This window comes from Tympanuchus pallidicinctus, unplaced genomic scaffold (genome assembly GCF_026119805.1).
Source record: "Tympanuchus pallidicinctus isolate F22 unplaced genomic scaffold, pur_lepc_1.0 scaffold2, whole genome shotgun sequence".
Classification (NCBI taxonomy): domain Eukaryota; kingdom Metazoa; phylum Chordata; class Aves; order Galliformes; family Phasianidae; genus Tympanuchus; species Tympanuchus pallidicinctus.
The window spans coordinates 11,772,126-11,785,034 of record NW_026294721.1 but is presented as its reverse complement, the minus strand read 5'-3'; the positions used below and the strand labels follow the sequence as shown (position 1 = coordinate 11,785,034).

The 12,909-nt window shown below is 49.7% G+C and overlaps 2 protein-coding genes across 2 annotated transcripts in view; one reads left to right on the top strand and one right to left on the bottom strand.

The window, feature by feature from the left end:
* Positions 1-12,909, bottom strand: part of STX18 (syntaxin 18) — a 540,575-nt gene that overhangs the window by 194,326 nt on the left and 333,340 nt on the right. The gene's annotated exons all lie outside the window — the stretch shown is intronic.
* On the top strand, positions 10,421-12,885 carry MSX1 (msh homeobox 1). The gene is made up of 2 exons (XM_052681677.1): positions 10,421-10,934; positions 12,090-12,885. Exons 1-2 carry the CDS (start codon positions 10,499-10,501, stop codon positions 12,518-12,520), a joined length of 867 nt encoding a protein of 288 aa, XP_052537637.1. The 5' UTR covers positions 10,421-10,498; the 3' UTR covers positions 12,521-12,885.

Below are 12,909 nucleotides of genomic sequence, written 5' to 3'. Positions count from 1 at the left end.
CATAGTAGAAAATAATATAAAAAATAAATTAGGAAGGTTATTACACGCCATGATGAAGCGAGTGAATTCTAAGTATCTTTCTGAGATAGGGAGACATGAGGATGGCAATAGGGGCAATTCACTCAGAGCACATGCATCCAGCCCTAGCTTTGTTACCACCCTGATCCCATACATGATAACACTTGGTTTTGGCTGACCCGAATTTCAGCAAATGTGTGCTGTGTGGTTTTTAATTAGAACCTCTGGTATTGCAGTCAGCTTAATACCGAATCCCCGAACTGCTGGCAGATGCATGAAGAGCATGAAGACTGCGAGGACAAATTGAAAAAATAAAGGAAGAAAAGCAATGAATTACTCAGTGCAAGTTGTGCAATAAGGCACAATGGGCTGGCTGCTAAGTCTGATGTTAGCTCAGAGATCTACAAAGATGTCCTTGTATACATCCAGGAGCTATGGTGCATCCCATGATATTTTTAAGACAGAAGTGCAGAAGTGACTGCAAGCCAATTGTGGCTTCCCTGTGGAGTGCTGGTATCAGGGGAGAGAGAAGGTCCATGGGTCAAGTTGGGCTTACACACCATCGCGCTGTAAAATCTCATGATGTTGGACTGAGCACCAGCAAGGCCCACACTGATGAGTCAAGAAACTAAGAGCAAGAGAAGAAAAACAGCCTTCAAAGAGAGAAGAGAGGGCTTCACCTCCTTATAGGAGAAAAGATCAAACATTGTTTAATTTAGGATCATACAATCATATCCTCATAGAATCATTTGAGTTGAAAGGGACATTTAATGGCCATCTGGTCCAACTCCCTTGTGATGAACAAGGACACTTACAGCTCCACCAGGCTGCTCAGAGCCCTGTCCAACCTGAGGATGGGGCATAATTAAATACTAAAACAATCTTTGAATTTGAACAATGACTTTTTCATCTTGTAGAGTTTCCAGTTACTTTTTTGGAAGCTATATTTTATCCGACACATTTTTTTAACTCAATACTGCTGCAACTGGGTGAAATGAAGTGGCTTATAATGTATATAGGAAGTCATATTAAGCAATCTGATGTTCCCATCAATCCTTAGACATTATAAACGAACCCAGAAAATTCTCAGGGTGATGACAGATGTGAAGACTGCAACTCCCAGAGCAAAACCCTCCATTTAAAACAATGCAACCAGAATGTCAAGATCAAGCCTGACCATTGCATGGTTTCACTGCCTTCTGCAAGATAGCATCATCTGCAAGCCAGCCTCTTCTATGCAGATTAAGAGCAGCCCCTGGGCCCTGGTGCTCTGTTAGCCCGCCTCTCCTCTAAGCAAAGCTCCTGGCTGGGATCAGCCCTTGGCTCTCCCACGTTTAGTTCCAACACTGCAGACACAAACTGAAAGCACTCCACGTTTAAGGATTGCACCCCACAATGGCATTTTTATTTTGTTTTGATTTGTTGGTTTTTTTTAACTTTAGTAACTGAATCAAGTAATTTTTTTCTCTTCCATAAAGATACCTGGAGTATCTCCTTACAAGCAGAGCTTTCAATGACATGTTGCTCTTACAGTGCTGAGCATCCCAGCCAGGTGCATCTGGAGAAGCCTCTGACTGATTCTGCTATCAGTACCTTTGTCTTTCTGGTCTGTTTCAACATTTTCACAAGTTTCACTCTCTGTAAGCAATCCATCTCTATGAACCCTGCAAACTGATTGAAGTCGCTAACTAGTTGCATTTCAAATGTTCACTTCAGATGGAGCTTAATTTTTAAAAGTCCCATAGAAGCAACATGGAAGACCCAACCCAAATTCTACATTGGTCTTCCAGAGCACAACATAAAAATAAGTAAAAAGTGTTCAAAAAGATGCAAGAAGAAATTGTATGGATCAAACATAACTACCAAGCATTCTTTTAATTGAGAGAAGAGCAGGTTCTGTTGCACCTTTATAATTGAAGATTTTAAGAAAGTTTAAAAGTGTAAAAAGGAGGAAATCAGTAGAAAATACAATCTTTCAAATGCAATGGCTTTTTACTGTGCCTAATTTGTCTTTTTGTTTAATGTCTTACAAGTTCTGCACACACTTCAGTGGAAAATTGATTTTGTCAAATGACTGAAGATAAGATTACCGTGGATTCTTAGACGGGAAGTGTGAGAATACTCCAAATCCCCAAAGCCTACTCTATGTACTACATTCTGAGAGTTACCATGAATTTCAGGGGATGTTCTCCCATGAAATTATCAGAAATTTGAAAAAGTTCTTTACAGGCACTGAGGGACTCATCTGAAACCTGATGGAACGGGAAGGGAAGGGAAGGGAAGGGAAGGGAAGGGAAGGGAAGGGAAGGGAAGGGAAGGGAAGGGAAGGGAAGGGAAGGGAAGGGAAGGGAAGGGAAGGGAAGGGAAGGGAAGGGAAGGGAAGGGAAGGGAAGGGAAGGGAAGGGAAGGGAAGGGAAGGGAAGGGAAGGGAAGGGAAGGGAAGGGAAGGGAAGGGAAGGGAAGGGAAGGGAAGGGAAGGGAAGGGAAGGGAAGGGAAGGGAAGGGAAGGGAAGGGAAGGGAAGGGAAGGGAAGGGAAGGGAAGGGAAGGGAAGGGAAGGGAAGGAAGTACTGTCCTGAGCTGCAAATACTTGAGATAGCCTTGTGGGTTTTTTATTCATTTGTTGGTTGGTTGGTTTTCTTCCTGTTGGGCTGTGAGACACTAGCTGAGTCTTGTCAGGCTGGGTCATGAAGGAAAGCAAGGAGAGCTACGAGGTGAGACCCCAGACCAACCTCCAATCCCTAGCAATTTTTAGCATTACAGTGAAGTGTGTAACAGGGACAATGGGACTGCAGCTCTCTGGGATGCCTTTTGCCTGACAGCTCTTGAGTGCTGTAAATCCAGGCTGGATGATGAGTATTTGGTAGCTGTCAGCTTTAATAACTTCCTTGACAACTGGTTGCCTCCACTGAGGTCACCAGGATAGAACAGGTAAGACAGGGCTGGTGAATGCAGTGGGACCAGCTCAGGAGGGGTCCAGATCAGGAAAGGATGCAGCAGGGCTGGGCCAGGAAGGGGGATATAGTGAAACCAGGGAAAGTACCAGCTCAGCACCAGGGTGAATCCAGGTGGGCAAAGCTAGAGGGAATGCTGGGGGGGCACTGCCTGCTGTGCTGGAGCAGCCAGAGTCACCCAGCTGGGGGCATGCAGGCCCATGGCCCTTTCTGAACTCCTCTGAGGAGGATTACAGAAAAGTCTCACGGTGCCTGTTTAAACAAGTGTGTCTGAGAAGGAAAATCAAACAGACAGGGAGCGACTTTGGTTTCTCTGCTTATACGATGCCTGAAATGATAAGTGAGGATATATTTTCACGTAATTGGGCTGTGTCAAGGTACTGGCCATTTGATCAGATAGGGGCTTTCTACGTAGTCTCATATCAGAGGACGAGTAAACTACAAATTAAGGCAGGCTTCAAATTCTGTCTGCAAAGTAGCCAAATAAATTGGATTTTATCCCTAAAGGTCGTGCCAGTGGGGCTGGCTTGGGGCAGGCAGGGAACACAAAGAGGGCAGAATAATGTCCCAGGATAACTGAATCCAAAACACCAGGAGGAAAAAGGGAGCAAAATGGCAGGAAAGAGGTCTTGATTACTATTGAAAACTCATAAGTTCTGGAAAGATTACCTCCATCTCTGCATCCCAGGAGGACTCCAGCTCCCTGCAATATGCATGTGAGTGTGAGTGCTTGGAGAATCTCTGCTTGAGGACTGCAATGATGACTATAAGGAATATGGTGCTGCTTAAGGGCTGTTAGAGGTTTTGTCCTGAGTGATGGAAACAAAACAGCTGTTGAAAGGCAAAATGACTCAACACCAATGGACAACCCACACTTGTTACATAAATAATGTCAAAAACACATATGTGGGGAATAACATGAAGGCAGTTCAAGGCAGCCTGATGTCGAGAAATGTTATCTTTTCTGTTCCAAGTCCTAATCAGCCCAGCAATGGGCAAGCCAGGAACATTTTTGATTATGTCTACGCTTGCAGTTGATGGAAAATCTGAGAAAAACAAGCTTTCTGAAAGACAAATCCAGTTCCCCTACAAAATACTTGGGATTTTTTCCCCTCTTCCTCCAGCAGTGGAACTGTTTGGTTACACTGATCTATTAGAATGACGTAACTCACAGTATCATATCCAGCCATCAGCCGCCACTCAGCAGAAGGATGTGGTGAGATCACATCTCCAAAATAATTAAGCGCTGCAGTTCCCAAAGAGGAGGTCACATCTCGCCAGGACAGTTCCAACTGTTTGCGGATGGCTTTGATAGTTACAAGAGTGTGACATAACTTTGTTTCTCCATATGCAGTCTGGAAGATACCTGGCACCAGTTACTCTGCTGCACAACTCTAGTTTCGTTTTGCACGGAGAAATTAAAAACATCAATTGCTCCGAAAGTAATGCCTCCTATTTATTTCAGAGGAAATTACAACAGATACAAAGAACACAATAACACTGACAGCGCAAATTCTCAGTTACAAGATATTCCTTTTCACTACTATTAGCTCTGCAATGAACAAGAGTCTGCACACTGAGATTTTAAAGATCTGTACCACTTCTGTGTCTGTACCACTGTCACCACTTCTGAAATGCATAATCCACCACCTCACTGTGCTCACATCCACTGTTTGGTCTCTATAAATAGTCAGCAGGCATCTGTGAATGTCACTGGGAGCCACTTTTTCTGTATGGAGGAATTCAGTAGTACACCTTTGCTTCATCTGCACTTCCATGTCAGACATCACTTTGTCAGACTGCCTCCTCTGCTGCCATCTGTCACATGGCAATAAAATGTAATGGAATATTGGCAAGAAGATTCAACCTCTACTACCATACCACCAACATCTGTCACTGATGCTATGGGCCAACAGAATAAAACAGGAGGCATTACTTTTGGAGCAGCCCTCATATTTTCAGGCCTTGGTTTTTACAGATGCAAATGGTAAAGGGAGGCAGAGGAGACTGACATGGTGCAGGAAGGAGCAGACCACCTCCAGCCTCAGTGCCTGCAGCTGTGCTCAGGAGGCAGCAGCTGGAGGAATCCCCTCTGCACAGGCACTGCCACATATAGGCGTTGGCTCTCCTGAAGTATTTCTTTCAGTGTACTTTTTCTTTTTTCCCCCTAAGAGCTGCTTATTATCTATACGAAATGTGCTCCCTTCTGAAAAGTTTTTACTGTTGTTGTTTCCCTATTCACATCAACATTTCTTTTGGAAACAAATTTTCTATTGGGAACAAACTATTAGGACTATCTCGCTGTCCTTTAGGTATGGTATTTTCCAGTTTAGAAAGAGGTAAGGAATAGCTTGTACACAACAAGCAAAGAAGCAAGGGCTTATTCCAATGCTCTTGGAAGTTCGAAGTATTTCATTTTGTTAAAAAATAAAAAATAATAATAAAAAAAAAAAATCCCAAACTATGTCTTTGTGAGCAAATGATTAGAAGAAGGCTGGGAATACAATAATTACCCCAAATGGAAACCCAGACCGCAGTCAAACAATACAGCTTTTGTAAACCAGCCTCGCCTGTAAAAAATCTAGGAAATCTCATAACTAGAGCTGGCGAAATCCTTTTCTTATGCAACAATATGTAAAAAGTTCCTGAGAATCGAGGAGTAAACACAGAAAGGCTGTAAAATGGCAGCATAAGGAACTTGCTCTGAGCATCAGAGATCGCCTTGGCAGTACCAGCGTGGATTCTTCCAACCACAAAGTATTTTCTCATGTTAAAGAATTCGGGACAAATTACACTTCATGACATTTTGCCAATAAACAAGCATGCAAAGACAAAAAAAAAAAAAAAAAAAAAAAAAAAAAAGGGACTTGTAATCTACCTTGATCATGGAGAATTGGAGGGGGGGTTGGTCAAAAGGAACTGTGAGTGAGACAGAGAACGGCTGTGAATGGGCGTCCTTTGAGGGAGCAGAGAGGAGATCATTTATATCCTTCATATTTTATAGTTTTGCCTCTAGGAAAGAAAAGACCGGCGGAGCCCGGACTATCATTTACTCATAATGATCGCATTCAATCTAGTGATTCACAGTGAATCATGTAATAAGGTTTCCATTTTGCACATGGAGAAAAGAAGGAGGGGTGGTTAAACTTTGTTTAGTTCTCATTCATGCCCCCGGCCTCCTATTTCCCTTGAATTGTCCAGTTCAAATGACTCACCCATGGGCCCATGGTTTTTTCGTTGTATTTTCTTTTTTTTATATTTATATATAATATCCTCCCCCTTCCCCCCCCCCCCCCCCCCCCCCTTACTCTCTAGCAATAAAAAATCTCTGCAAGGGGAGCTGACAGGTTAATTGTACCCTTGCTCATTTTTGCTTCCAGCACCGTTTCATCCGAGAATGCCTCGCAGGGGCCGGGGCTGCTTGCACGGCCTCTCGGGGCCGGGGCCAGGCGGGGATTGTGCCGTGCCTTGCGTGCCGTGCCACGCGGCTCGCCCAGAGCATCTCTTTGCAGTGGCAGAGAGAAAGAGGAAAAACGTCTTTTTTTCCCCTTCCTTCCTTCCTTCCTTCCTTTCTTCCTTCCTTTTTCCTTCCCTCTTTTTTTTTTTTTTTTTCTCCTTGGCATTTGGGTCCCCTGGAAACAATGGGGCTAACCCTCTCCACACACCCCTCCTGAAGCTTTCAGTGAAGATGAAGGGATTTCAGCATTTCAGCCTCTGCTCCCTACCGGGGTGCCAGGCAGACTCCATTCTGCACTCAGGCATGCACATCTGTGGCCCAATGGCTTGCTGCTGGGTGCAGCAGTGGGATGCTCACTTTGCCTTGGGATCTTTGGCATCTGCGAGAGTTCAAGGTCAAAATCATCATCATCATCATCTTCATGATTAATAGTGAAAGGCAAAAAACAAAACAAAACTGAGGAGAGCTTGGAGTAAAGCTTTGGGGTACGAAGGTGCCTGCTGGGACCAGGAGGCTGTGGGAGCTCATCCCATGAACACTTTTTCCTCCACTCTCGGTGAGAAGCAGATGGAATCCCCCACAGAAAAATGCTCGAAAGGCTCCGAGGAAAGGCAGAGTGGATGGCACACAAATGCCGGCCCCAAATGCCCCTGGAGAAGAGATGTTCCTCTGGTAGGAACTGCAGGAGCTGTAAAAGTAACGCTGTAGTCAAACAGGCGTGTTGTCACTAAAGAGGAACCGCTGCCTTCGCCATGGGGCTAGCACCAAGGCAGCCAAGTTCCCTCTCGGGCGGAGCAGAGAGTCTCGAAGTCTGCTTGACATCTTGAAGCTTAAATAACCGTAAGGCATTGTTACTCCCTGGCAGCAAAGTGCCTCGTTACGCCTGATTGAGCTAATTGCTTTGAAATAGGATATATTATCTATAATTATAGAGATCTTAGAGGAGACGGGCAGCCTTTTCTTTCATCTTTTCCAAGTGCATCATAATGTCGCGATCAAATTAATTTGGGCCACTTGAAATAGTGCTTTCCTTTCAGCTCCGCTCTCGAGCCTCGAAGGGACCGGGACGGCTCGGAGCGGGGGCGCGGTCGTGCACATCCCCGGCACCTCCCCTAGAGCAGCCCCGGTGTCTGAAGCCTGAAAAGTGGTTCGGGTTCTGTTTGATTTGGGCAGAAAGGGAGAAAGAGAGGGAAAGGGCAGAAGCGAGGTATTTTCTCATTTTCAGTGAAGCAATGACTGGAGCGGGAGGGAGTTGGGACTTGAAGGGCGTTACAGGCTCGTAAAGCCCGTGAGGCAGTGTTACCGCTTGCGATAGATTTTCGCTATTTGCGAAGTGTTCCTCCGGACGGAGTCGATAGGGAGGCAGCGGGCACTCAGGGAACGCGCAAAGAGTGCGCAAAGAGCTGCAGCCTTACCCGGTGCGGGCAGAGCCGCACATCTCCGTATCCCCGTGTCCCAAAGTTCTCCAGGGCTGCCCGGTGTCCTAAGAGGGAGAAATGAAATAGAAACAAGGGAAACAACAACAACTCTCTTCTGTCCTACCGCTGCCTTTAAGTCAAAAGATAACGTTTACAAAAAGCAGACAATGCCTTGAATCAGCTCGAGCTGCCTCCCGTCCTCCCTCCCCATCCCCCATTGGCTCCCACCAGCATTTGTTATTGTATTCCCACCGAAATAAAACGCGATGGGTAATGGCTTTGCCTTGCGCATTCATCCCCTGAAACAGGACTGTTTGGGATGCTAATTGCCCAATACTGTTATCTTGCACAAGTGCCTTAAGGGCAGTGCACGGCTCCCCATAAAAGCCTTGGGCTGGAACAAGCACCAATAAAGTCACCTATTCCCTCCACCCTTTCGTCCCCCCCTGCCCTTCCACTTCGGTTTCTCTTACAGGAAAATAAGAGCGAAGCACCTAAAAGCGGGTGAGAGCACCAATGCGTCAGCGCACAGAGTTTCTAAATTCCAGCACTGTTCACACGGCGATAAGGAAGAAAGTGTGTCGAACATCGCCCGCTGAACAAGAGAAACCATCCCGGGACAGATTTCGTTTTGTAAATCGGATTTCCTTCCTTACCCGAAGCCCTCGTGTTTCATTTACAAAGGAAAGAAGAAGTAAGAAACGGAGGAAAGTTTCTGCCTGCCTGCTTGCCAGCAGTGCGAGTGAGACCCGAGCGTTTGCTACGATATAGGGATTAAAACACCACCAAGTGTGACAGAAACGTAAGCACGAAGTGTTCAGTGCTGGGTGGGGGAGACACAGAGCTGACTATCTCGTTATCCGTGAGCGCGGATCCGTCTCTCACTACGCGGACGCGGGCTGAGCTCCTCAAACTGCAGAGACATCCCAACGACCTGCAAAAGACGTGGGGAAAAAAAAAAAAAAAAAAAGAAAGAAAGAAAGAAAGAATAACAGCAACCCTATTTTTCCTTTCATATTTCCGTCAAAAAAGGCGATCGAAAGCAGCCCAGGAAGGGCTAGTAGACACATCACTTTATTTATTTATTTATTTTCTTTTCACATGGTTACGTTGGGGATGAGGATTTAAAAAAAAAAATAGCCATGATCCTACCTGTAGGATTGAGGGGACAAAGCGGGACGCCCCGCACCGCTATTTAGGTTCTTAATTCGGGGCTGGGGCTCATCTCCTTGCGGTGGGAGCACCAAATCCTTCTGTCCGCCCCGGCGTGCCGCAGTCCCAGGGCCGAGGCGCCTCGCTCCCCCGATGCGGGTTAACGTCCTCAATGGTCCCCTCCGGGCCGCGCCTTTGATCCGGCCGCTGCTGGCGCCTAAAAACAACATCGCTTGTCTGCCTATTAGAGGCACTGACTAATCGTGACAGATTGTTTATTCTCGCAATTAGCGATGCAGCCGCTCCTCCGAGCGCTGCTTCCCCCCCTCCTTCTTCCCCCCACCTCCGCCCTGCCCCGCCCCGGCCCGGTGGGGGCTGCAGGCTGCGGGATACCGGCCCCGGCCCCGCGGGATGCGCTGCGCTGCGCCGGGAGGCGGCATCCGGAGCTGCGTGCGTCGGGAGCTGGGATGCAGTGTAGCACCCATTGTATGCATAGCCCGCTGTGTGTGGAACTGAACGAGGGACTGTCCATTCCAACCAGATCCCGTTGTTTATCAGCTTATAAAACCTCCATTCTATCAATTCATTTCATAATTTGTCTGCCCCTGATCTTCCATCTTTATTGAGTCAGGCTAAAAGGGATTTCTCCGGCCCTCCCGTTTGGATAATTACCCCTAAATGAGTGCGGAGCCTCCTGCGTTTGGCGGAGATTACAGCGCCGCAGCTATTAATAAACTTTTCGCAGCGAGCGTCCATCGCAGTGAGAGCGGACCCCGGTACCGCACGTCCGTCTTGGGCGCGGGGATAAGTGCACGTAAGGCGCGTGTACAAACCCGAATAGCCGGGATTTCTTGGGGCGGGGGCTGGGATGCTCCTTTTTAAGGCGAGCGAGCATTTAATCATCCCACGTCAAGCACGCACCTAAGCCATGGGACACGGAGCAAACACACCTCGGGGCCGTCGTTCATTTCAAAACAAACCCAAATCCCAAAATGGCACTTTTTTTTTTTCTTTTTTTTTTCTTTTTCTTTCCCCTACTACACGCGGGGATCCCTCCGAGACCCCATGCCCAACCCAGCCCCATATTCGAGCCGCTCAGCTCCGCTCCTCTACCTCCGTGTCCCCGACGTTAGCACACATACTCCCGACGTCTGAGCCCCACCCGGAGCCGTGTTCCCAGCCCGTCCCCAGCCCCGCCGCCCGGGCCCTTCCATCCGAGTGCAGCGCACCCCCCGCTCCCCACGGCGCCCCGACGGTCGCGCCGCTCCCCCTCCCTCTCCCCGGGCCGCCGTCGGGCCGCCGTCGCTCCTCAGCCAATGGGGAACGCCCGCCCCGCCCTCCTGCGCGCTGATTGGGTGGCGCCGCCTCCCGCGCCGCTTTATCAACCGTCGCCGCCCGCCGCGGGGCTGGACCGCGCCGACGGCTCCCGTGTCCCTGCCGCGCCCCCATGAGCCGCGGCCGCCGGTCCCGCGGAGCACGGCGACGGCGGGGCGGCCCTGCATGGCCCCGGCTGCAGACATGACCACCGCGCCTACCGGCGTCCGCAGCGACGAGCCGCCCGCCTCCGCCTTCAGCAAGCCCGGCGGCGGCCTCCCCGTCGCGGCGGCGATGGGCGGCGAGGAGGAGAGCGACAAGCCCAAGGTGTCCCCTTCCCCGTTGCCCTTCAGCGTGGAAGCGCTTATGGCCGACCGCAGGAAGCCGCCGGGCGGCAGAGACGGCCCTGAGGGTTCCGGGCCCACGCTGGGCTCCGCCCGAGCTAGCCTCGGCTCTCTGACGACGGAGGCACCGACGTCGCCGCTGCCTCTCGGCGGCCACTTCCCGTCCGTCGGGGCGCTGGGCAAGTTGCCCGAGGATGCGCTGCTGAAGGCCGAGAGCCCCGAAAAGCCGGAGCGGAGCCCCTGGATGCAGAACCCCCGCTTCTCGCCGCCCCCGCCCAGTAAGTTGAGGTGGGAGGGGGAGAAACTGCGCGGCGGGCGGGGGTTGCCAAACCACCGAAACGCTGCGAATGTCTCCCGAAGGCGGCGGCTCCGGAGGAGATGGGAGAGGGCGCGTCAGGGCGACTGCTGGGCCAAATGTTAATTGGGGTAGGGGAAAAAAAAAAAAATCAGCTTTGCTCTTATAGTTACCTCTGGACTCAGTCTGCGGGCGATATTTGGCCTCAGCAGTGTTTTGGATATTTTTATTTTATTTTTATTCTGAAAGTGGCCCTAAATATTTTATAAAGACCCACAGAGATGCGGTGCCATCAGCGCCTCCGCTTTTGTGCGCGCTGCAGCCCCCCGCGCATCTCCCCGGAGCGCTTTATTCCGACAGTCCGAAGAGCGGCGTTTCCCGGCGTTTCGCTGCCTTAATACGGAGGGATGCGAACTAAGCCCGACGCTGAGCAGCGGGATCGCGGAGGCCCACGGTGTCCCCGGAATGGGGCGAGCAGCGCTAGGGCTGCTTTTGGGTGTTCACCTCTTTCCTTCTGCCTTTGGAGAAAGGAACACTTCCCAGAAAGTGGATTTATTTAAATAAAAAAGGGAAAGTTGTTTCGTATCGTTTTTCCTAAGTAAACCCGGGGCAGAGCAAGAACACCTTAATATTAAATACGAGGAGAGAAACGGAGTGCTGATAGAGAGGCTGGATGTGAATTCACAGTCCCTCATTAATTACATGTTTACGTGTTTAATCATGTACCTGGAGGCCTAACGAAGAGGCTGTGAGCTCCAGAAGCCAGTCCAGCCCTTTGAGTCGATCTTTTTCCCTTAATTCAGATAAAGGGATGCTATGAGTCTCTGCAGGGCCCGATCCCTTCGTACCCGCTTCGGGTGGGGATTTACCATGGAGTCAGAGAATGTATCTGAGCTCAAATGACTGCAAGGGCTCTCAGTCAGGAGTTTTAAAACTCTGTGAAACTTAGGGAAATATATATGTTCTTCATGGGTTTTAAGCTTGCCCGGGCAGGGAGACCCAACAGATCCAAACGGTGGAGTTTCTGGGGCTTTGCTTTTAAGAGGAGTGGGGACATAATATTCCCCGACAGCTCTCACAGCGAGTACCAGGCTGCTGCTAACCTATGTCTCTTCCTTTCCTCACTGCTGTGGTTCAGGGCGGCTGAGCCCCCCTGCCTGCACCCTGCGCAAGCACAAGACCAACAGGAAGCCCCGCACTCCCTTCACCACGGCTCAGCTGCTGGCCCTGGAGAGGAAATTCCGCCAGAAGCAGTACCTGTCCATTGCCGAGCGCGCCGAGTTCTCCAGCTCACTCAGCCTCACCGAGACGCAGGTGAAGATTTGGTTTCAGAACCGCCGCGCCAAGGCCAAGCGGCTGCAGGAGGCCGAGCTGGAGAAGCTGAAGATGGCAGCCAAGCCCATGCTCCCACCTGCCGCATTCGGCATCTCCTTCCCACTCGGTGGCCCGGCAGTGGCTGGCGCATCCCTCTATGGAGCCTCCAGCCCCTTCCAGCGAGCGGGGCTGCCCGTGGCCCCTGTGGGACTGTACACAGCGCACGTGGGATATAGTATGTACCACCTTACATAGGGCTGAGCTGCCTGTGTGGCCCCTGGCAGGGACTTCTCCGCTCCCCTCATCCAGACTTGCTGCCCTAGGAGCTGTTCTGTGCCCAGCAGGAAGGTACCCCTGGTGTGGCCCCGCTGGCACCTGGGGAAGGAACTGTGGCAGAGAAAGGGCACAAAGGCAGCCCAAAAGGACGTTTCTGCAAGGTGAGAGTGGGAGGCAGAGCTGCCTCTCCTGTCCCTGCAGAGCAGCTGTTACCTGTGGCCATTCCTCCACCAGCTCCTGTGGAAGGGGCTCTCTCTGTGTACTATGTAATATACTGTATATTTGAAATTTTATTATCATTTATATTATAGCTATATTTGTTAAATAAATTAATTTTAAGCTACTGTTTGCTTCATGCACTTTCTTTG